The sequence below is a fragment of the Lissotriton helveticus genome, chromosome 6 (genome assembly GCF_964261635.1).
Source record: "Lissotriton helveticus chromosome 6, aLisHel1.1, whole genome shotgun sequence".
Lineage (NCBI taxonomy): Eukaryota > Metazoa > Chordata > Amphibia > Caudata > Salamandridae > Lissotriton > Lissotriton helveticus.
The window spans coordinates 1,627,586,556-1,627,611,661 of record NC_136067.1 but is presented as its reverse complement, the minus strand read 5'-3'; the positions used below and the strand labels follow the sequence as shown (position 1 = coordinate 1,627,611,661).

Below are 25,106 nucleotides of genomic sequence, written 5' to 3'. Positions count from 1 at the left end.
CCAACGATTCATATTTTCCCAGTTGTTCATGGTATAATCGGAATTAAATTCATCATACCCCGAGCCCTGGAGATTTTTTCCCTTTGGTCAATAAGTCCACCCCGGATCTGCCATCACTTCAAAACGATTATACGTTGGTACATTACAATGGTTTCCCCGTTGGAAGGGTGCAGCGAAAGGAACAAATCCTGGAGAGGGGAGATTATTGTAACATCCTACTTCATGGACTATACCAAATTGAATGCCTGTTGGTCTTGGATAGAAAAATGTGAGATCGACAACACCGATTCCAGCACTACTTGTGCCCCAATTTTGCCTCGTGATCAAGCGTACCACCCTGGGATCCTGGAAATTGACAACTATACAGTCCCCCTCCAGGCGCTTGGGAGTACAACCTATCCAATCTGTCCTTCTTACTCCAACGATCAACCCGTCCACTTCCCTGGGCAATGGTCTATTGATCCTTAACCAGTGCATTGCCTTGTTTTTCAGCATCTGGAAGGATTCTCTTTGCCCATCCTGCAAAGGTGGTACATTGGTGAGGATAGCAACAAAAGGATAGGAATCTGGAGGAAGATTCATAGGCGGTGTCCTACGAGGCGCCCTCGTAGGAAGTGTATCAGGCAAACTAAGGGCAGGAACAACAGGGCGGGATGTTGAAATGCTTGGCGGGGCTTGAGAATTATTCAATACAGGATTGCCAGTTTTGGAAATATCTTTGGTACCCGTGGCTACAGTATCTGGGCGCTTTTTGGGTTGAGAAGTATTGCTACTTCGGTGGTCCGGTGGATGTAAGTTAGTCTTGGGGATTTGTCCCGTCAACCGGGGCCTATTTATAATAGTGGCTGCAGGGGGAAAAGGCTCATCGGCAGATGCACTGTTTGCCAGCCCACTTGATTTTGGAAGATTATTACTATCCCCCGTCCTAAGATGGGACTTGATTAGGGATTTGGTGGAAAAGAAGTTATCTAGGGTAGCCTGCTCGAAGTGGTCTAATCGATCGGCTAGTCTTTTTACTTGTTCTTCGATGGGAGTCAGGAGAGACCTCATCAGCCTCTCCAACTGTAGGAGCAGGGGTAGAGCAGGAGGTGGAGTCTCGGCCGATCTCATCACTGAAGGGTCACTAGGATTAAATGCAGAGCTAGCCGGGGTGACTCCGTCCTTAATAATCTCGACCCCATCGGAGCCAACCCCATTAGGCTCGCAAGGAGTACACAAGTCTAATCCAATTTTCCTAATTTTTTTGGGATGTTTAGGAGGATAACACTTCTTCGGGGCAATACATCTTTTTCTTTTGGTGCATGGTTTGTTGGTAGCCACATGGAGTGGCACACTCAATTGGGCAGTATTTGCCTCACTAGTGGGTAGACCAGTTAATATAGTAGGTGAGGTAGAAACAAAAATGGTCCCTTCATCACCCGCAGAGAGGTTAGTCATTGGGCCAGGTGACTGGGAGAAAGCATAGGGTGTTTCTAGTACCGCTGGCAGGATTAGAGATGATAAGGGAGGGATCAGTGCCGGGAAGCCCAGAGATGGCCGTTTCTCCAGGGGAATTTTAAGGAGTTCTATAGATAGCCTGCGCTCGGCTCGTCGCTCCGCCAAAGCAATCTCTTTATCAATGTCTTGAGTTGCCCGGCTAAAGTATTTATCTAGGGGACCCAGAATTGTTAGCCCCACCTCGGGCTGGGGGGAGCTTTGGTCAGGGGTAATTAAGGGGGAAGGCATACTTAACAGGCAATATACTTAAAGACGGATAAAACAATATAAACCAGAACAAAATTTCTCAGGACATGAAACAGACTATGGCAATGGATAGTACGGTAAACAAGTCAGGATATCAAAAATGCCTTACAAGTTGAGTCAGTATTCCTGTGGCAGTAACGTGATGTCAGAGAGTAGGCCCAGCCCAGCCTCCTGCAGCCCCTGACGGCCACAGACGGCCCCGCCCTTGTCCCGGGCTTCTCCCGGCGCACTCCCGCGCAGCGGTAATGTGTCTTGCTTAAATTGTGATTGGGTCAATTGGAGGTTGGCTTTTGCAGTCATCCGATGCTCAGGGGGCGGGGCTAGCAGGGAGAGAGGGCCAGGTGTCTTAGATTGGCCGGCAGGGACTCCTGGGAGATCGAGTCCCTGCACTTGCTCGCAGCCCTGCTCGGCCCTTCTGCACCCCGGTGAGTTTCTCAAGTGGCACCAAGTCCTGGCCACGAAGCGGGCCCCGCGAAGCGGGTACCGCGAGTTGTTGGCAAAAATTCAATACCCCGGGTTTGAGGGTCCAGGGACACACGGAGCAGCCCAGCAGGAGGATTCGCGGCACCAAACAGCACAGAGAACAGAGGATCCCACCAATTAGTGTAGGAGGTGGGCTTTTGCAGTCGTCCGATGCTCAGGGGGCGGGGCTAGCAGGGAGAGCGGGCCAGGTGTCTTAGATTGGCCGGCAGGGACTCCTGGGAGATTGAGTCCCTGCACTTGCTCGCAGCCCTGCTCGGCCCTTCTGCACCCCGGTGAGTTTCTCAAGTGGCACCAAGTCCTGGCCACCGCGAGTTGTTGGCAAAAATCCAATACCCCGGGTTTGAGGGTCCAGGGACACACGGAGCAGCCCAGCAGGAGGATTCGCGGCACCAAACAGCACAGAGAACAGAGCTTGAAACTCTTTTGAAGATATTTAGGACCTCGTGAGTGAAAGGCCCTAAAAGTGATGATTAGGACCTTAAACAGAACGCGTTTATGAATTGGCAGCCAGTGGAGGACATCCAATGCAGCTGTGGCAGAGGATTTCCTGGGCCACCTTAGCACCAGCCGGGCAGCTGCATGCTGGACCATCTGCAACTTATGCATGACTGTTTGTTGGTTCCTGCATAAAGACTGTTGCAGTAGTCCAGCCAAGATGTTATAAGGGAAACTGCCACCATTTGTCTGTCTGAGAGCGGTAACAGGTCAAAGAATTTTCTCAGACCTTTAATGATGTTGAAACAGGTGCCTGCCACAGCCTGGGACTGTTGCTTAAAAGACAGAGTGGTATCAAACTTGAATCCTAAATTCTTGGCAGCATTAATTGTGTTGGGTGGCGGGGCAACTTCAGGCCACCACAGTTTAGGAATGAAGAGATTTTGTTGGCCAAAAGGCAACATTTCTGTTTTTTCCGAATTGCACCTCAAGTGGTGGTTGTTCATCCATTGAAAGGTGGCTGAGAGGCAGTTTTTAAGATTTTCTTCTGCGTCCATCATATCATTGTCCAAGACCAGAATAAGCTGCGTATCGTCCCCATAAGAGATTTTATTAATCTTGAAGGACGATATTAATTTAATCAAGGGGGCCATATTTACATTAAAAAGAGTCGGGCTCAGGCTGGATCCCTGGGGGACCCCTGACGTGAGTGTTTTTTCTTCTGCGCTAAACTGCCCTAGAGTGATTACTTGGCGTCTGTTTTGCAGAAAGTTCTTGATCCACTCCAGTACGTTCCCCGCTATGCCAGATGTTGCTAGACGGTCTATAAGAATGGCATGTGAGACCATATCAAAGGCCGCGGACAGGTCTAATAATACCAGAACTGCCTTCTTGCCCTGATCCATAGCTGTACGTAGGGTTTCCGCGGTGAACAGGAGGGTGGATTCTGTGGAGTGTTGGGCTCTAAAACCCGATTGATTGGGGTGCCAAACATTGTTATCCTCTAAAAAAAATAGTGAGTTGCCTATTCACAAATTTTTCAGTAAGCTTGCACAGGTTGGGTAAGAGCGAAATAGGCCGTAGGTTGGAAAGGGTTGTGGAATCTGCCAATTGCTTCTTCTGGAGTGGTTTTACCGCCGCAAGTTTCCATTCTATGGGGATCTTTGCTGTGCAAAGTGAGGAGGTAATTATATTATTAATGAAGGGATTGACAATATCAATTAGGGCCTGTAATAAAATGGGAGGGCAGGGGTCAAAAGGAGATCCTGATTTAATAGACAGTATGGCCAGGCGAGTTTCCTCCAGGTTGATGGGCAGGAAAATTTCCATACAGGCTATATTTTTGCCTGCAGTGATCCCCTCATCGGCGATCGATAGAATCGGATGGGGAAAATCTTTGATAAGAATCAGCACTTTTTCTTCAAAAAAGTCAGCTATGTTGTTACAAAGGCTCTGAGAGGGGGGATTTCTTGTAGCAGACTTTTAGGGTTTGTGAATAGATTTACTATCTTGAAAATCTCTTTCTGTTTATTATTAGTGGTTTTCATGGCTTCCGTATAATAGTTTATTTTAGCGGTCTTAATCAGGACATGATAGTTTCTCCGAGTGGATTTGTAGATGCTAAGATCATTGCTTTCATAATTTCGGCACCACCTACGTTCTAGTGCCCCTACTTCATCTTGCTTTTCTTTTAAAAGCTGTGAAAACCAAGGTGCGGACAGTTTCTTTTCGGGTGGCCTATGACTAGAAACTGTGGGACCCAACTGATTTCTTAATCCAAGCATCTAGTGCCCGAATTGCTGGTTATCAGTTATAGGGTTTCCCGTCATATTGGGTCTGCTTTCGGGGGCTTTGGGAATACAGTCAGGGAGTCTTATAATTGATTTCCAGCAGGGTTTAACCTGCTGTGGTTTTCATTTTGTTTCAGTAACAATGTGTTCTCTTTTTGCGTTTGTGATAGCTGTCTATCTTCATTTAATTTAAGTTTTCATGCATGAATCTGCCCTAAATTATTCTTTAGATTAATCTATAAGATATACAGAGAATGATCCCCCTAGTCAGTACCTCATCTTTTTGTTTGTATAAACCAAGCTCGCGAGAGGTTTTTAAGTTGCCTATATTTATCTTTAGACCCGATGTGTGGCATTGTTATTTACTTAGCATTCCTGCTAGTCAGCAAATTACAAGTTTACAATTCAAAATCAGAAGTCAGTGGGGTCACTAAAGGCTCGAGTCGGATGCCTCGCTCTCACTCAGCTCGAGTTCCTTTTGGAACTTCGAGCCAAAACGAGCCTTCTGCCACTATTTACCTCAATCATGTAAATGTAAATGTAAATGTAGTTGAGCTTATATAGCGCACAGCTACCCGCAGTGGGTTTCCCGGCGCTTGCTTAGGGAACCCTTCCTGATATTCCCCTGTGAGATAGCAGGGTATCCACAAGGTGAAAGTCAGGCATCCCGCCACGAGGGGCCGTTGTGGAGATTAAGCAAGCTGTTGCCCAGAGTCGCAGAGTGTGAACCCGTGAGTCGAGGAGGCACCGGGGCGAGAATTATCAAGTCCGTGGATTTTTTAGCCCAAGACCCGCCGAGGCAGGGAATTGAACCCTGGTCCAGGACCGATCTCAGCTTCCGGGTCTGCCGCCTCTAACCCCTGAGCCACACTTCTCCACAGCGTAAAAGCTTGAAAACAGCTTGAAACATTGAAAGAACATATTTGAACCAGTGATGCTGTGGTTGCGCTGAGTGATGCTGTGGTTGCGCTGAGTGATGCTGTGGTGGTGCTGAGTGATGCTGTGGTTGCGCTGTGTGATGCTGTGGTTGCGCTGAGTGGTGTGTGCATCGGTGGAGCTTAGTGGGTGCATTGGTGGAGCTGTGTGGTGGGTGCATTGGTGGAGCTTAGTTGGAGCATCGGTGGAGCTGTGTGGTGGGTGCATTGGTGGAGCTGTGTGGTGGGTGCCTCGGCGGAGCTGTGTGGTGGGTGCATCGGCGGAGCTGTGTGGTGGGTGCATCGGTGGAGCTGTGTGGTGGGTGCTTCGGTGGAGCTGTGTGGTGGGTGCATCTGTGGAGCTGTGTGGTGGTTGCATCTGTGGAGCTGTGTGGTGGGTGCCTCGGTGGAGCTGTGTGGTGGGTGCATCGGTGGAGCTGTGTAGTGGGTGCCTTGGTGGAGCTGTATGGTGGGTGCATCGGTGGAGCTGTGTGGTGGGTGCATCGGTGGAGCTGTGTGGTGGGTGCATTGGTGGAGCTGTGTCGGTGGAGCTGCGTGGTGGGTGCATCGGTGGAGCTGGGTGGTGGGTGCATCGGTGGAGCTGTGTCGGTGGAGCTGTGTGGTGGCTGCATCGGTGGAGCTGTGTGGTGGGTGCATCGGTGGAGCTGTGTGGTGGGTGCATCTGTGGAGCTGTGTGGTGGGTGCCTCGGTGGAGCTGTGTGGTGGGTGCCTTGGTGGAGCTGTATGGTGGGTGCCTCGGTGGAGCTGTGTGGTGGGTGCATCGGTGGAGCTGTGTGGTGGGTGCATTGGTGAAGCTGTGTCGGTGGCGCTGTGTGGTGGGTGCATCGGTGGAGCTGGGTGGTGGGTGCATCGGTGGAGCTGTGTCGGTGGAGCTGTGCGGTGGCTGCATCGGTGGAGCTGTGTGGTGGGTGCATCGGTGGAGCTGTGTGGTGGGTGCATCGGTGGAGCTTGTGGTGGGTGCCTCGGTGGAGCTGTGTGGTGGGTGCATCGGTGGAGCTGTATGGTGGGTGCATCGGTGGAGCTGTGTAGGTGGAGCTGTGTGGTGGGTGCATCGGTGGAGCTGTGTGGTGGGTGCATTGGTGGAGCTGTGTGGTGGGTGTATCGGTGGAGCTGTGTGGTGGGTGTATCGGTGGAGCTGTGTGGTGGGTGCCTCGGTGGAGCTCTGTGGTGGGTGCATCGGTGAAGCTGTGTGGTGGGTGCATCGGTGGAGCTTAGTGGGTGCATTGGTGGAGCTGTGTGGTGGGTGCATTGGTGGAGCTTAGTTGGAGCATCGGTGGAGCTGTGTGGTGGGTGCATCGGTGGAGCTGTGTGGTGGGTGCATCAGTGGAGCTGTGTGGTGGGTGCATCGGTGGAGCTGGGTGGTGGGTGCATCGGTGGAGCTGTGTAGGTGGAGCTGTGTGGGGGGTGCATCGGTCGAGCTGGGTGGTGGGTGCATCGGTGGAGCTGTGTGGTGGGTGCATCGGTGGAGCTGTGTGGTGGGTGCATCGGTGGAGCTTAGTGGGTGCATTGGTGGAGCTGTGTGGTGGGTGCATCGGTGGAGCTTAGTTGGTGCATCGGTGGAGCTGTGTGGTGGGTGCATCGGTAGAGCTGTGTGGTGGGTGCATCGGTAGAGCTGTGTGGTGGGTGCATCGGTGGAGCTGGGTGCTGGGTACATCAGTGGAGCTGTGTGGTGGGTGCATCGGTGGAGCTGTGTGGTGGGTGCATCGGTGGAGCTTAGTGGGTGCATTGGTGGAGCTGTGTGGTGGGTGCATCGGTGGAGCTTAGTTGGTGCATCGGTGGAGCTGTGTGGTGGGTGCATCGGTAGAGCTGTGTGGTGGGTGCATCGGTAGAGCTGTGTGGTGGGTGCATCGGTTGAGCTATGTGGTGGGTGCCTCAGCGGAGCTGTGTGGTGGGTGCATCGGTGGAGCTGTGTGGTGGGTGCATCGGTAGAGCTGTGTGGTGGGTGCCTCGGCGGAGCTGTGTGGTGGGTGCATCGGTAAAGCTGCGTGGTGGGTGCATCGGTAAAGCTGCGTGGTGGGTGCATCGGTGGAGCTGTGTGGTGGGTGCTTCGGTGGAGCTGTGTGGTGGGTGCATCTGTTGAGCTGTGTGGTGGGTGCCTCGGTGGAGCGGTGTGGTGGGTGCATAGGTGGAGCTGTGTGGTGGGTGCATCGGTGGAGCTGTGTGGTAGGTGCCTCGGTGGAGCTGTGTGGTAGGTGCCTCGGTGGAGCTGTGTGGTGGGTGCCTCGGTGGAGCTGTGTGGTGGGTGCATCGTTGGAGCTCTGTGGTGGGGGCATCAGTGGAGCTCTGTGGTGGGTGCATCGGTGGAGCTCTGTGGTGGGGGCATCTGTGGAGCTCTGTGGTGGGTGCATCGGTGGAGCTCTGTGGTGGGGGCATAGGTGGAGCTCTGTGGTGGGTGCATCGGTGGAGCTGTGTCGGTGGAGCTGTGTGGTGGTTGCATCAGTGGAGCCGGGTAGTGGGTGCATCGGTGGAGCTGTGTCGGTGGAGCTGTGTGGTGGGTGCATTGGTGGAGATGGGTGGTGGGTGCATCAGTGGAGCTGTGTGGTGGGTGCATCTGTGGAGCTGTGTGGTGGGTGCATCTGTGGAGCTGTGTGGTGGGTGCATCTGTGGAGCTGTGTGGTGGGTGCCTCGGTGGAGCTGTGTGGTGGGTGCATCGGTTGCATCCCACACTCATTGTTTCAAGATAAAAGTATGCAACTTGCCATCATGCTTGAAATGCACGCAGAAAGAAAGCTTACTAGTTAGAAAGTATTAGGCCAAGTAGGACGCTGAGTGAAAATACGCCTGCAAATGCTCACAGCCATGTAAAGTTACAGAAAGCCCCCTGAAATGATAAAAGTGTGTTATATTCAAATAAAAGTACGGTAACACTAGTTAAAACGAGTCTTTGAGGCATAAAGTTTGAAACGCAAAAACAAGAAGAACTCACTTAAAAAGTAGCAAACATGCATAGTTCCATAGAGCAACATGAAGCACAGGATGAAGACAAGCACACAAAGGAGACAGCTGGAAAACGTATCCACTATCACAGAGTGCTTAATCAAATAGACAAGCGAGAAAAGCCAGAAACACCAGGGGTGCGGGGAAGCAGATTGCCTTCAAGCATATGGGGAAAGCGAGGCACTACAGAAAGGCGAGCGCGCGTGAATAATTAGGGGAGGACAAATGCAGACACGGCCTGGGGGAAGCTTGTGGGAGGGGGCCTGGTGGCATTGTGCACACGCTCACGTGCACTGCATCAAATCACCAGTGGTTAAACTCCCGTTAAGCCACAATATAGCTTGCCAGCTATGCGCAAGCGCATCAGCAGGTGAGCCCTAAAAAGAGTACCTTGCCTTCCTTTAACAAAACATTCTTTTTTTATAAGAAAATCTGTTTCAGCTTGATTCAACATGTAATATAAGCATTTATTTAACACAATTTGGTGATTTAGCTCGTTAAATAAAGACAAAGCATTAACCCAATGTAGCTCCTTAAAGAATTAAAGACAAAACATTAACCTTGTGTTTGATTTAATAGGCCATAACCTTGTCAATGTATTATAAGAATCCATGCTACATATAGGATACAAATGACTTGCCTCTTAGTGCATAAATGGTATCGTCATTAGGGCGGGGAATATGAATGTTTCTAAATTCATTATTAAAAGCTATCACTTTTAATACCGCTCAACTCAGTGATATAATGTGGTGAATTAGGTAAAACGCTTCTGTGTGTTTAAAAATAAATAAATAATAATTTTGAAGAGACTTTGTGTTATTTTTACATGATGTTCGTTGCATGATTTAGATGCCAACTATTTTTAGGACTAGACTCGTGCTCAGGCTCTTCTGAGAGCCAAGCCAGACACTTGGCTCGGCTCTCTCTTTTAATTTGTTGACCCAACTCTAAACTGCACGCTGTACACCCGTGTTCCTTCTCATAGCCCACCCAGAAACGGCATGAATGCTCAACGAGGCATGGGGTAAGCCAAAACAAAAAATAATATTTAAATAGCCCTACAAAAGCGGGGGGGGGGGGGTTTCATTTCTAGCACTTCTCCGGGTTGTCACTTCTTCACGTATTTTCAAGAGAAGTCTAACATTCCTACTGTAAAAAGGACCGTTTCCTCCCCTCGTTATCCTGGTTAGCAACAAGGTTTAATATCTGAAGTACCAAAAAAACAGATGCCCGAAACAATTTCCACCCGTGATAAAGACGCTCATGTCATTTTTCCAACATGCTTTTAGCCTGTATTCCCATCGGTGCTCCGCATCACTTTAAAAATAAGAAAACTAACACAAGCGGCGGTACCCTCGCATCACTGTCTTTGGAGGTACTGGAGGTACAGTATTTCGCTTTAAAAAAGCTGTACAATAACCAGATGCCCTGTAAACTTCTGACTGCGCATGCGCCTTGTCAGGCCTCACTGCTTGCCAATTGAAAAGAAACCTGCATCATCAAACCCTTTCAAGACGAGGCTCTTTGTGATTTATGTGCAGAAATGTTTTCATAGAAAGCACCTGGACTGTGAACGACGCTAATATAAAATATGAGAAATATATTCTATTTAACATCTGTGATAGACAACGTATGTATTTTCCTATACCGTGCCATTTAAGCACTCACACTGTTAAAGAATAGAGCCCCGTAGGAATATTTCAGCACAAAAGAACCTCTTTCAGAGTTAAAATTCCCTCAGAACCCATTTCAGTTATCTTAATAGAAAGCCAAAAGAATCCGCCTGGTAATGAAAACTCTTAGGACCCCAGATTGTATGGACGTCTGTAGAAAATGTGCTTAACCAGTCAATTGCTTTCTAACACCACGCTGTATCTTTGCATTCAGTCAACTGGAAATATTACCCATTCTCTGCCCTAAATTCTGACAAAGGCATTCCGAACCAACGGCCTGTAGCGCCTTATATTGCATTCACAAGCGCCATTACTACCCCTGCTCTGCAACACGAAGTGCCAAAGCCACCCAGCATATCTCACCTGCTAATAGAAATGTTGCTTGCTGCCGTCTGCAAGGCTCGGCGGCCGCCTGAACCAGAGGGAGGCCGGCTTTCCGGACAGGCCTCCTCCCCTCGAGGAGTCAGGGACAAGTCAACAAAGGCTTCGCCATCCTCTCGGTCCAGAGGGCCCAGCAGCTCTGCGGAAAAAGATAGCACAATGTGAGCTTATCAGGCCGAAGACATAAAACGCGTGCATCTCCACAGCTCTTGTAGGGTGCTCACACAATCTCATTACATGCACATTTTCCCATGAGAAGTTCCTATTACACTGACAAAAAAATGATCTGAACCAGTATTAAAAAGCAGAGTGGTCAGACTGGATGACTACCTGATCTGATTATTACTGTTTACTATTTCTAGCTGGGCTGAGATACATGCTGCAAAGACGAGGAAAACACAGGATTCGGAGTTATCGAACAAAAAAATGTACTCAGTGAATATAACGTTTGTTAGAGTCTCTTAAAGAGTCTGTCTTTTAGCAATAATCAAAATTGTACCTTTTTAAAAATAATTGATTATCTCTATCTGAATAACTACACCAGTATTTGTTTTAATGGCATTAACTGGCTTTGTTATATGTGTTGGTATAGTACAAAACTCTTGCATATACAGATATTTTTTTTTACCTCTAACAGTATACAATAACAAGCATTTGCAATGCAATAGGTCTCGCATTTGCGAGAGTTTAAGCTATTGGCATTGTAAATGACAATGCCTTTTATTTATCTGTTTTGATAATTAACACATAAATAAAATGCAGTGCCATTTACAATGCCAATTGCTGAAACTCTTGTAAATGCGAGACCTATTTTATTTCATAGAAGCAGTCGCCATTGTCCGGGGCTGCTTGGAAAGTGAAAGCGCGCATGGCACTCTTAATGTTGCAGGAAAGCATGTCGTGCCTGCAGTAGGAGAAACTCATTAAAGAAATCAGTGCTTACAGCCTAAATAAGACATGCCCAATGTTCCCTCTAATTTTTTTCCTCTGTGTGCGGCAGTTTAGGGTCTCTGTGCGCTGCAGCCATGGCTATGTGCGCCAGAAACCAGACCGCGAGTGTGTGCAGCACCAAATAACCTTCCAAACTCTTATCTTTTGTAAGTGCCTTCTCTTACTGGCTTCTCACATACCTCTTTTTTAGGTCTTGCGACCTGCGTTGCACTCCGCAGCAGTGCTCGCTTAGGTCGAGAGACCTCTAGTAAGGGGAGGAAAAACAGGATTTGGATAGCTGCCCTAGGAATCGCACATGCTCGTGCGTGTGCTTTTCCTTTTCTAAGCAGCTATTGGCCTTTGTGTGCATCTTTTAATGAAAGACTACATGCAATAGGCCACAAGCGGGCGCATTGCTCCGCCCATGGCCTATTGGTGTCTATTATGCGCTTCAATAGGCCATGGCTCGCAGTGGCGCGCGTATGTGCACCACTCACAGGCTTTTTCTTTTTTTTATCCGCTTTCCTTACAGCTGTGCGTGTGCGCTGTTTTACAAATGGCTGGCTCTCTGCCACTCCCGGCCCCCCAAGAGCGTGGTCTCCAAATCTCTGGGCAACCCAGACCAGGGATTGTCCTGTAGGAACAAGCCTTGTTCCCCTGGCGTGGCTGTAGCCTCCAAGTCACCCCCCCAGGCATCTCCACCAGCTTCGGGCAGGGAAGGTAGGCAAGGCTGTGCACCTTCCGGGGGCAGGACCACACCACAGCAGGTCCACTCCGTTATCCGCACCTCTCGAGCCTCTGCCCACTGCCTTCAGGGCTGGAGCACCTCAGCTGCTCGCCCCCACTGCTGTTCCCTTTCCGCGTCGACCTTCAGTCTGTAAGGCCGCACACCACCCCGTCGCTGCTGCAATGCTTCTAGGGCAAATCCAGCTGCAGTCGGTCAGACAGGGTGTCAAGGGCGTCCGCCAGGGCCTGAGCAGCTCAGGGCGAGTCCATTAATGAACTGATGATGCCAAAGTACAGGATAACAGGATAGCAAAAGTCTGTTGAATGTTAGTCTTTATTCACGTGTTAGCTTATCTTTTTTCTGTCTCAGGGTTATCTGTAAATTTACTTCTACTGTTCTCGAGTGGTCATGTGTGTTCCTCTGCATGCCTGAACCCCAGGGATACTGTGCCATTGCATAACATTATAAAATGTATTTTCAGATACGTGTTTAGATTTAATGGGCTCCCTGAGTTAACAGTTAACATTATTGCCTTTCCATATCATGATCTAACATATTGATCCTTGAGATGTGTACGAATGGCACATGTATCTGTAATGGCATGTACATACACATTTATAATCTTATGACCTGGTGTATGTGCTCTGAAAGACACACTGTTGTGGACATGCTACAAAATATAGTGTCAAATGTCTCTAGTTAAAACTAAAAACCTGTGGAGTATGGCTTTGACTGACTTCACATGGCCCAGTATTCAGCGCACCCCAACTGCCCAGGTGGGAGAATACCGAGGTCGATTCTACTGTGTGCGGGAATGCACCTTGTGAAACCACTGGCTGTTCAGAATGGAGCCTAAGGTCAGAGGGTCTGGGGTGTATGAAAAGCTCACTCTAGCAGCCCCTGAGCCTGTCCCTACTCTCCTGACTTCGCACTTCCTCGCTCGCATTTACTGCCTGCTAATTGCAGGCAGTATATGTGAGCAGAATATATTGGGGAAAACCTGCAGCTTTGATCCGATAGTTGCATGCCCTCTAGTTTATTCTCAAATCCACAGACTCAATATAACAATTTACTGACATTGATGAAGAGATACCCGCCGTAATTGTTAATTTTGGCCCCCACATTTCCTCAAGTAGTTTCTGGGCAACTGTAATATGCTCCACCCATAGAAGTCTTACTGAGTGCGTCATGGTGACATAAAAGTATAATGTAATCTGACAATGTGAAAGTCGAGCTGTGCAAAGTCGTGAAGTTCAATGGTTTGCAATTTGGCTTTATTTAAAAAAAAAAAATTTAAAAAAAATGGAGCTTTCTCAACAGTGCACCGCTGCGGGGCTGATTGTGAGCCATTGAGTTAGTATTCAATGTTAATTGCAGCACACACGGGCTGCAATTAACATTGAATACTAACTCAATGGCTCACAATCAGTCCCGCAGTGGTGCACTGTTAAGAAAAGAAAAGCACAGTGTCAAACACGGCCTGTGCTAAAGCACACGTCGTTTTTGAAATTCGGTTTTTCTTTTCTTAACAGTGCACCACTGCGGGGCTGATTGTGGGCCTTTGAGTTAGTATTCAATGTTAATTGCAGCCCGTGTGCGCTGCAATTAACATTGAATACTAACTCAATGGCTCACAATCAGCCCCTCAGCGGTGCACTGTAAGGAAAGGAATGCAGCAAGTGCGAGGGCCATTTGCACGTGAACGCACACACTCCCAAAACCCACTTATCTGCCACTCCGTCGTGATCTTCTTGTCTCCAGCAAACAGAAAATGCCGGGTTTTCGCGCCGCTCGCATTATAAAAGCGGCGGCGCGAACAGTCTCAGGATGTGCGCGCTAAATAATGAGCACTGCGCGCTTGGGGAGCCTTCAATGGGCCGCGCAGGTTATTGGGAACAGTGGACATGCCGTGTAACAACAGAAGTAAAAGGTCCAGTCCTCTTGAGAGGTTACAAATGAAGACACGGCGCCACTAAGGACGGACTAACAAGCCTATTAACGAATCAGAAGCCAGCATTTACAAAGGACAATGCCACAAGCCAATGAAAAATATGGGCGGAGAGTGGGCGAAGCTTCAAGTCCATACTCGAATACAGCATGCCTCGCAGAGAAGCGCATGCACTGCCCAGGCTCGACCTAAAAATCACAATATTATCTACATAACATGCTTAAGCTGCTCAGTGGGCTAAAATGCTCAGCTGGTTTGGTGCTTTCCTAGGGACCTACAGACCAAATGTTCTAATCCCAGCAGGTCTAACGCTGGCTTCCATCATTCTAAGATCATTTAAAGGAGTACCACCGAGTTAATTTATAATATCCTTAATATACATTTTATTTTGTAGTTTTATATAAAAAAAGACTATACTATAGACAAACTTATCACACATAAAATCATGGCACTAAAGAATGATCATTTATCGGTTTAGGATTCAGATTGGGTTGGAAGTGGCTCCTGTGGCCTACTTTGTGACACCACTTGAGTGGACTAAGGCACAGAGATCTGCTGCTTTCCGATGCTGAAGGGGAAGAAGCGGGAACAAATAACGGAGGTAGAGTCGACTTCAGCATCCCTGGTGTTGGCAGCGGCGTAACAAAACGTGAGGGGTCCCCCTGTAAGATATGCTGAAGGGGCCCCTCACACTCATATCAGTAGGGGCTGAGGGGGTCGCCCCCAGTATGGGTAAGCCTGGTGGCCCCCCTGTTAGATTTGGGGGTCTCTGGTTGGGACAGGTAGGCACTTGTGACAAACAGGGACCCTCTCCTCTAGTCAGGATAAGGGGATTACCCTCTAAAATAACCCCTGCTCACACTCTAGGTAGTGTGGCGCGAGCAGACAAGACTTATCTCAGAGCGTTATAGGTTAAGCATTTGTGAACACATACAGTAACTCAGTGACAACACCACAAATGGACACCACACAAGGGGTTGTATAAAAATAAGTATATTTCATATAAAGGCTTAGCACAAGATCCAATAACGGCAATAAAATGGCCACAGTACTATTTAGGAATCAAGAGTTCTTTAAAAATGCGTTCTTTCTTGTTCTGTGCGCTTCGTGCACTCTGTTCGACTCACACAGCGTTGGGAAAAGTGTCTGATGGGACGAAACATCACTGCTGACACTCCGGTCCGAGGGGTACACTACTGGGGTGCGAGCCGTTTTACAGTACCTTAGGTTCGAGGAGTCCGGCTCGGACAATGCGGGCAAAATGGAAGGCGGGCCAGGAGCATTGTCGGCCCCTCTGCGATGCGAGCCACGGCATGTTATAGGCGTCTTCTGCGAGGCGTAAAGCGGGGGCCACGGGGAGCAAGGCGGACGGTCCTGGTCGGGATGCGTTCACGTTTACGATGCAAGGTGCGAGCAGTGCCTTCAAGAGCGGTGGTGCCTGCTAATCCCAATCAATGCGGTGCGGGGCGGACTGTACGCTGCAAGCGTGCGAGCCGTACTCCGCCCTGCAGGGCGCTTCGTACCTCAAATGCCAGCGGCTGGGACACGGCGAGCGGTGCGACTCGAAGGAGAGAGGGTGAAGGGGTGTGCGGTGCGGCCCGGTTGTCTTACGGTGCGAGCTATGGCTCGTAGAGGGGGCAGAGTCACACGGTTCGGGGCGGCAACTGGCATGGGCTTCCCAGCGGTCAGGTCTTCGAGGTGCACTTAAATCGCGGCTCCAGCGGCACGGGAAATTCGGCAATTTCCAGCAGCATTGGTGAATGCGTTGGGAGTCCAATAGTCTTGGGACTCCGTTCAGGGGGCAAGCTCACCCACAAGCCCTTGGAGATCTTTGAAAGCACAAGTTGAACAAAGTCTTTTCTAGTCTTTTCCTCTCCTCTTACAGCAAGGCAACCACTGCAGGCTAATACCCCAGGTCATCGACAGTACTCCTCCTTGCAGCTTACCCAGTTCCTTCTCGTCGGGCAGAGGTTCTTCTTGTTTCAGCAGGATCTAAATTCTTGGGAGCAGGGCCCCAATATTTATACCACAATTCTTTTGTTCTTTGAGGCCAGGGGGCCTTTGCCTAGTTCAGTCCAGTTCTTGAGCACTTTGTTGATATGACTCTGGCTTGTCTTTTCAGTGTGCAGGGCAGAGACATCAGACACTCCACAGGAGGTGGAGCCAGCATTGTGGTGGCAGAGCACAGCCCTATTCAGAGTCCAGGTGCACTCCTCCCACCCATCTGGATGTAATCTTCCTATTCACCACCTGGCTGCCCCAGCCTGTCTCCTGGAATTCCCCAGCCCTGTCACTCACAGAAACCAGACAGCAGATACACATCCTAGCAGAGGCGGGCTGAAAAGGTTAGGCAAGCCAATACCAACTTTCTAAAAGTGGTATTTGCAAACGCAAAATATTAAAATAAACTTTACTAAAAGATGTATTTTATTATTCTGAGTTCAGGCATACTAAACTCGAATTTCTACCATATCCCCTGAGTCTGTTAGGATCAAAGAAAGTAACAATACTAACAGCCCATTCTGGCCTATGAGAACAGGTAGCCTTGCAATAGTGAAAAACGAAAATGGCTGTAATTCACTATTAGGACATGCCACACACATCAGGGCTTGTCCTACCTTATACTTACAATGTGCCCTGCCCTTGGTCCTACCATAGGGGTGACTAATATGAAGTTAAGGGAAGGTTTAAGGACTGGCAAGTAGGTGTACTTGCCCAGTCAGCATGACAGTACCAGACTGCACGCAGGTTCTGCAATGCCAGACCTTAGACATATTTTACCAGGCTGCTTCTGTGGGTGGCACAATCAGTGCTGCAAGCCCACTAGCAGCATTTGGATTTACAAGCCCTGGGCACTCCTGGTGCACTAAACCAAATAAGCCAATCATGGGATTCAATCAATATACATTTTATACAGGGAGCACTTGCACTGTGGCACTGATTGGCAGTGGCACAGTGCTCTGAGCAGCTAACACCAGCAAAAACACATGAGGCAACAGCAACAAAATGGAAGGGAGACCCACGTCAATGCTGCCAGGTCTAACACCCCCGCACTGTGGGGGCCTTTGTTACACCCCTGGTTGTCAGTTGTGTAGTCGCCTCAGGACACTTAAGGACACTTAAGGAAATGGCAAAAAGAGCTTGAAGGGTGCTGGCTGGCAGGGAGTTAGAAACTCTCCTCCTGAGTATGCCATCTGTCCTATGGGGCTACACGGTGCACCTGAGGGGATCACAGCCCTGTTGAAGATGTTAAATATGGTGTTCAGAAACAGAGATCTATCAATCCTGTTGGAGGAAACTGGGGACACAGGTGTTGAGACTGGGGCCTCGGAATCCGCGCTACAGGTGAAACAGTAGCTGGAACTGGCGGTGGATCAAGTGGAGCCACCGGCGCTGGCCTGCTGAAGTTGTCGCATCGATGGAGATCCGGGTGCTGGATCATCTTCAGTCGGTTGTTCTTGATCTGACACTGGAAGTGGAAAAGTTGAAGTCCTCTGCCATTTGCTTCGCGGAGAACGACATTTCAGCTTGTGTCTTCTCTTTTCATTGTATTTTCTTTTTGAAGGCTTGGAAGAATGAGGAGATGGAGATTTTGATCTTGGATGATATTTTTGAAGTCCCCAACATTCATCCCGAGCTTTGGCCATGAACATCTTAGCTTCTCTTTATCTAAGCATCTTGGGATGCATTTTTGACAGGAGTCAACGTCGTGTTCAGATCCATGGCACCATAGACAGATATAATGAGGGTCCGTGATGGCCATCTGACTGTCACAATTTTGAAACGGCTTGAATCCGGATCATTTTGTAGGCAACATTCTAAAGAAGACTGCATCTTTTAAGGTAAGAGAACGAGGAAATTGTTGAATGACGATCATTCTCCTGATATTTGAAGAACCTTTGATCGTGTTAATGATGTCACAAGAAGCGGAGTACGGTGTTGAGGTGGAGATGGGGCCCCCTACCTGTGTGGGGGGGCTATTAAAAAGTTTCCCAACCCAGACTCATGTTTGGGATATTCAAAAGGAAATGAATCTGCAGGTAGAAGGGTCCATCAGAAACTTTCTTTTCATATTCCATTAAACCACATACATTATGAAAGTTCATATTATTAGCACCCAGTAACAAAAATGATTTTTCCTTCAATAGAACCTTTTGCATTCTGGATCACCAGTACCACGTGCAGGTGGCTACTAGGTACTATGCATATAGAAAAAGGTATTACAGGAAAAGAGGTCTAGCTAGCCCATCAAAGTTAGAGTAAACAATCCGAATTTTTGGGTTGCAGTGCCGCAGATTACATAGGCATAGACCATTTCAATACTGAGTGTAGGCAAATGATTTAACTCGATTCACACTCTTAAATGTTTCCAGCTTTTCAATAACTTTATTCTATGGGTTGGACAAATGTAATCCACCTAAACGGTATATGTGGAAACCACAGAAATAAGTAACCACCTGCCCTGCTTTTTGGTGCCTAACTTCATAATATTTAATATGATGTTTTAAGCCAGCTAACAAACATCATTTATTTTTAATCACTTTTTTTTGTAAAATTTCACAATAACGCATTATATTGGCTTTTAGAAATAGATTGCTATAGTTCTTGCCCCTGAGTTGTCTTTGACTTTGTTAAACGTGCGCATGTAAACATTACGAGTTAAGGACTACCAAAACAACTTCATAAATCCAGAGCTTCAATATAATTGTTTGTGCAAAAATAACCTTCTTGCATTAATTAACGACGATTGAACTATCTATCGCAGAACTTCAGTGCATTCTTGTCAATTCGAAAGTAAATACAACATACTCTCCATAACCATCATGTACTAGCACTAGAGACATAGACATAATGACAACTCCAGCATGTAATACACCCCTGCCAGTTTCTGTTTATTTAATCACAGAGTATGTTTCTCATTCAGTCCTCTGCTATAAAAATGGAAGGTTTAGCCACTTACGGTCATGAATAAGCCTGGACAGACTTCATGAGTACGAGGAAGGGCTTTCAAGCGAGCGCTATTCTGGGGCCTCTCTAGATGTGGCTCTTCTAAGGATTTGTGACAGACCTTCAGGAGCCCGCCACCCCATGCTCCATACTGTTTCCCCCCAAATGCCAAGATTCAAATCCCACAGTTTGCCTCAATGAACATTCCAACATGACATCACAGGCAACTATTGGTCAGGTTGATGATACCAGAAAATTGCAGATTCAAATATGATGTAATCTCAAAACAGGCCCAGAATAAATGCTGTTCCTATGAACACAGCCAGTGGAACTGCATAAAGGAGAGACAATGCTAACAGTGAAGATTTCTACTGACCGCCCTATACTTACATCTGTGGAGATGTTATACGGAAAAAGACTCTAACAAATCATATGCTCCTAAAACTATTTTTTATTGACATTTCATTATAAAACATTATACATCAAATGAGTTAAATAAAAGTGGCAGATGCAACAGTTTAGATTAATTGAATTCATCTATTTGCAAGATCATAACCACTCTAATCAAGTTACTACATAACATAGCTATGCTGTTACTGTTTCTGGCTATGCACCAGGCCACTCATCTCTGTTTCTAATCTAATGGAGCTCATTTTCTATATGATTAACTATTGAACATGTGCTTAACAATAAGTACAACAAACACCTCAACAGAAAAACTCGACAGAGACCACCTGCAAGGGAATCCCTGCTCCCCCTTCATAGAGAGGTCGGATCAGCATCTACAGTGAAACACAGACTGACAGCTTCAAACAGCTGGTCCGCCTTTCATTAATTTATTGTTCACAATGCAGGCACCTGTTTTTTTTTTTTACTGTGAAGATTTTTTAACAAGGCGCACTGTCCTGTTCTGCGCACTACGAGCTCAATTAAGGGTGTGCAATGGAACAGGGATGGACAGTGCACCGAAATATAATTCAGACACTGGTGGATGTAGACTTCATAGAAGTATAAAGAACTCATGAATTACATGTCTCATTTCAAGAGCATCCTGGGTTCTTTTCGGGTCATGCAAGAACAGTTTAGAATGCTCTTGGAGAAGCATTACAAAATATCGAGAAATATTGTGCAAAGCTAATGAAACTTAAAAAATTAATTCAAGGTAAACATTTCACTAGGCAATCATACTTAAAAGTGGTAGGCCTAATATGCTGAGACACTGCCATATTAAAGTTAATAGACCTAAGAAAATAGTAAATTCAGAATTTAAACTTGATCATGACCTTTTAAACCGACTTGCCTTTTCCTTACCAATGATGGCTGTTGTGCAAAATGTTTTTTTTCCGTTTATATAGATGTTTCAATTTCCAAAAAGTCCATTGTTAGCCAATGAACAAACTTGTTATTCAGAAGGTTAGAAATTACGTTTCACATGTGGGATTGTAGACTTGAGTGGGAGAATAAATTATGGGAAACTTAAGAGACAATAAAATATAGTTGCAGTTTAGAAGTTGCTGTCTGAAGAATCTGTAAGAAGATGGGGAGTGAAAACGTTCCCAGGGGCGCATCAGAAGCTGATAGGCCAACAGAAGAAAGAAGAAGCTACATGAAGATTGAAACAATACGCTTGTCTGTCTATATTAGTGACTGTTCTTGATTCTTGATTAATTGATATAATCGTAATATTGAAGCTTTATGATTTCTCTCGATTTCAAAACCCTCTATGGGTTTCTAGCCTGACACCATCTTTCCCTTCCCACGCTTATACTAGGGATATCTTCCTTTATGGAACGCACTTAGTACATTGTACTATTATTTATTGATTACTTTTGATTATCCATTTTTGTTAATATTGACAACTAAACGAACAGAATTTAACTTATGAATCGTAATAAAGATGGCTTACTAAAATTTTGAAATAATAAAACCCTTTAACTCATAACAACTCTCTTTATCGCCTGATAGAAATTGTGATAATATAATGTGATGTACAGATCCTAATCTTCTGAAAAACAACGGCAAAGGTTAATCGACATGAATAGACAAATAAGACAGCGAGGATTAGCCGATGAAAGAAAATCTAGTCTCTGTTCGAAAAATCCCTGCTCTAGCACTCGTCCTAACAATATTGTAAATGTCCCCACCTTCACTGCCATCAAGAAACCTCTCCGAAATCTGTTCATTCACAAATGCTTGATCACTTGAAAACAGTCTTTGGTGTTTTTTTTTTAGTGTGGTTCCTCCTTCATCCAGTGATCTTTTTAAAATTTTCTCAGCACTGTACGTCCCAGTAGAGTTTCCCTTCTGAAATTTAGTTTCAGCGCTATACATTTTATCTCTTAACATGCTGTGGTTCTTTATTACATAAAAATCCTCTTGTAGCCTCAACTCATTTTTACTGACTACTAATATATGGAACGCAAACTACTTGTATAACATTGTTTATGTGTAAACGTTTTTGTCATTTATCTGTTGTCTTCATACCATGTCTCCTACGGTACCGAACCTTTGTACAAACCTGGAGATACTCCTAAATAATCATGTACTGTTGCATACTTTACTAACATGCATTAAGCCACTTTTTAATGTGTGTGCAAATGTCTATCACCAATCTATTTTACATACCATGTTCTGTACTCTTGTTATGTAGTATACCGGAAGACATATTGGGAAACCACATTAACATCTTCATGTTTTAACGGTCTAAATACATAGATACAGTATTAAAACAAGTCTTTATACAGTTAACATGTTTCCAGATTATGCAAATTGCTTTAAAGTGTGCAATACATCAGAATTGTTATCCCGTGTTAAAATATCTTCCTCTTTGTTCAGATATGACCATAAAGGAAAAGGTTGCTTGCATATTGATAGTTTGATAAAGCAATATTTCCCTTTGCTGGTTTCAACAGTTTACGGTTACCAAAAATGGTACTATAATAAATTAAATAAATGTTCTTACAATGTTTTTAAATTAGGAACATCCATAGTGTATACATCCAAAGTCACTTAAGTCTGAGAAAAATTCCCTTTGGGATATTCTGTAGTCATACACTATATCCAATCATACCTCAGTATTCAACAACACTTCAGCACATTCATTGGGTCAGTACCAACAACACCAGAAAATCAATAATTAAACAAAAATTATTTTCCATAAGGAAAAGACATTTTTATTATTATTACACTTGTTCATATAAAATCGTTAAAAAAGTCTTACTAAAAATAGCACAACAATATGCACATTAAAAACATCTGTAAATACCAAGTCGCAAAATACACAACAATTGATAGCAGTTTTCACAATAATATAGCATAGATCACTTGTAGCAAAAATTAATATACAAATACATTCAATAGGTTGTGAGCAAAAAAAGACAGCGACGCGTTTCGGAGGAATGTGTTGATCCACCTCCTTCTTCAGGCTTTGCTTCACTTCTATTTCAACACTGCACATCTATATAAATATATATACAAAAACATTATATTTATATTCTTTAGCAACAATCATATTCATTTACACATACTTCTCCTGGTGTAATTATAAAATGTTCTTGTACATTTTATAGACTTAGTTAGAGCTACAGGTGCTACACTAATATTTGAGTTTACTGGTGCTGCTAACAAAGACCCAATTCAGAAGATTACAAATTCATTCTAAACAACCATCCACTCCTTAGCTTTATTTATTTTTTAAAGAAAAAGAACTATCTCATATAAACAAAGCATCCAACCCACTGTTAGTTAATACTAGTGGGTTGTTGTGTATGTATCTTAGATGAACTACATGTTTTATTTATAGGATACATATAGTAGGGATTAAACAACCTCCTTCGTTTTATTATTACCACGCATAATGCCAATGGTACCCACCATCTTTAGCACAGGTTGCCCAAAAATGTCCTCGTGGGATATCGTCCTGATGCATAGTAAGTTAAGCTTGTGAGCTCCAATGGAATGTTTAAAAACCACTTCTTTCCCTGTATGTTAATTATCTAAAATCAGAGTAAAATAACTGAATTAATATTAGGAGATCATCATTCTGCCAATCTATATTCTCCCAGTATAAAGCGATGTATACATACCAGTGCCAATTTGCTTTAAGCATACAAGAAATGGGGGACTGTAGAGTTTACACCAATGGTAGGCGAACAATCCTAAAACAGAGATTATCTCTATATTACTAAAGAGGTATGAGCGTATAGCCGTAAAACTGACATTGTTTGTTTCTACATATAAGTTACCTGTAGAAATAAAATGTAACGTCTTCTATTACTTATTCTTGTATTTGTTCTTCATTCATGGAGGAGTTTCTTTTATATGTAAATGTCCACCACACTTTTGGTGAATAACCTGAAAATAATATTCGTATTTTTTAGAGACACTAGTCAGTTATTTTATATTATATTTCGAATATATTTTTTATTTAGAATGTTTTTAAAAAATTATGGCAGAGCTCTAATATTTCTCCTATCATTAGTGTTTGGGGCTATTCATTCAAGCACTTTAAGCATCTTTAACTTGCCAACAAGCTAGCACCACATGTACCTGATCTACGGGTGTGCATTACATAGTTTGTATTCATACTACAAACTAGTACAGCCACAATTTGTGTTAACCGGTGTTTCATTATTGCACCCAAATGCTAGCGCCTTAAAGTACGCCGTGTTACAATGTTCCCCAATTCTAAAAATTACCGATATAAAAATGCAGGATCATAAAGTATAATCTGGCCACTGCGTCCTCGACTAATTTTATTTATGAACGGAGCCCCTTGATCTTAAAAGTAGTTCTACAATATTGAATCCCGAAGCCCACCTCACAGCGACCTACTCTCACGCCATTCTTCCTCCATAAGGCTTACCTGGATTAAAGAATCTCCTGGATCATCCACCAACCGACGTATACGAACGTCACGGACTCCTGGGCCCTTATATACGATTGTTGATTGGTAGAAACGAACATCATCGTCAACAGGTTGTGTGCGACATAGACGACGGACACTACTGTTTTTTTTTGTGAAACTTCCGCCGCCATTTTAGAGTGGTGTTATTTGTCCCGTCTTTTCGTATTGCCCGGTTTACAATTGGGAAATAAAAGTAATGTGATGGTGATTTAATACTATACTAACTATTTAAAATGTATATTGGTCATTTTGCTTTAAAAAGTAGCACTGAAGGCAACGATATCATCAACAATATAGATGCATTATTCTAAACCTATGGTTAGAAATTGGTCACCATTTTGGATTGGTGTTTAAATCACGAAAGCATTTGGTGCATGGTATTTCCTTCGAGACACTTATTAAAAAATGGCCTAAGTACATTGATTTAAATATTTTTATATTTTTATCACTATCAAGGATGTATTGCACTAAAATTAGTGAATATTATCTTTTTATTAAACCAAAATTATTTGATTGGTTATCATTGATATTCAAGCCGGTAATTTCAACAACATCATAGATGGACCAACCTAAATTATTTTGGCAAATGCGCCACCATTATAGATTGGTATTTAGGTCTCAAAAGATTATTACGGTGACACACAGTACATTAACCAAAGTATTGTTATCACTATCAGAAGGACCAGCGCCATACATTTATTAGTTGTTATGGGTACTAAGATATTTATTCAATCTATCCGGGGCAACAGCGTGGATGCAGCAGACAAGATATATCACATCACTAAGATTACACCAACATAATTTATATTCTGTATTCAGTCACAAAAATATTTTTTTTATTATTTATGTTATAGGTGTTGTTCCTGTGATGTTAATGGTATCAACATTATTGCTGCATGTGTAGCTTATATATTTCCGCATTTCAATCTGTTCCATAGGTCAAAAAGGCTGCTTTCATTAAAATTCATTTATCCAAGTAGATATCTCAGATTATATGCGTGTGAACTACTCAGGCTGTATCACCCATTCACCAAGGTTGTAGAATTTACATTATCAGTTTCTCCCATTCTTCCCTAGAGTTTAACCCTTGTCTTACAGTGTTCAGAATGGAGATATACCATTGTTCACGCATTTTACGTTTATCTTCCATATTGCCACCTCTTTTATTCAAAATCACCTTTTTTAAGATAAACCACTGAAGATCAACCTCTTTATGTCCTTTCTCTAAGAAATGCACTACCAACGGTGCAGTCAGTGTTTTAGTTTTTATT

The 25,106-nt window shown here is 45.0% G+C and overlaps 1 protein-coding gene across 12 annotated transcripts in view; it reads right to left on the bottom strand.

Moving 5' to 3' along the window:
* Positions 1-25,106, bottom strand: part of WDPCP (WD repeat containing planar cell polarity effector) — a 2,510,630-nt gene that overhangs the window by 533,880 nt on the left and 1,951,644 nt on the right. For all 12 annotated transcript variants that reach the window (XM_078649441.1, XM_078649443.1, XM_078649444.1 and 9 more), the window contains one exon: positions 10,360-10,516. In XM_078649441.1, coding sequence (XP_078505567.1) covers positions 10,360-10,516 — 157 coding nt within the window. The remainder of the gene's footprint in view (positions 1-10,359; positions 10,517-25,106) is intronic.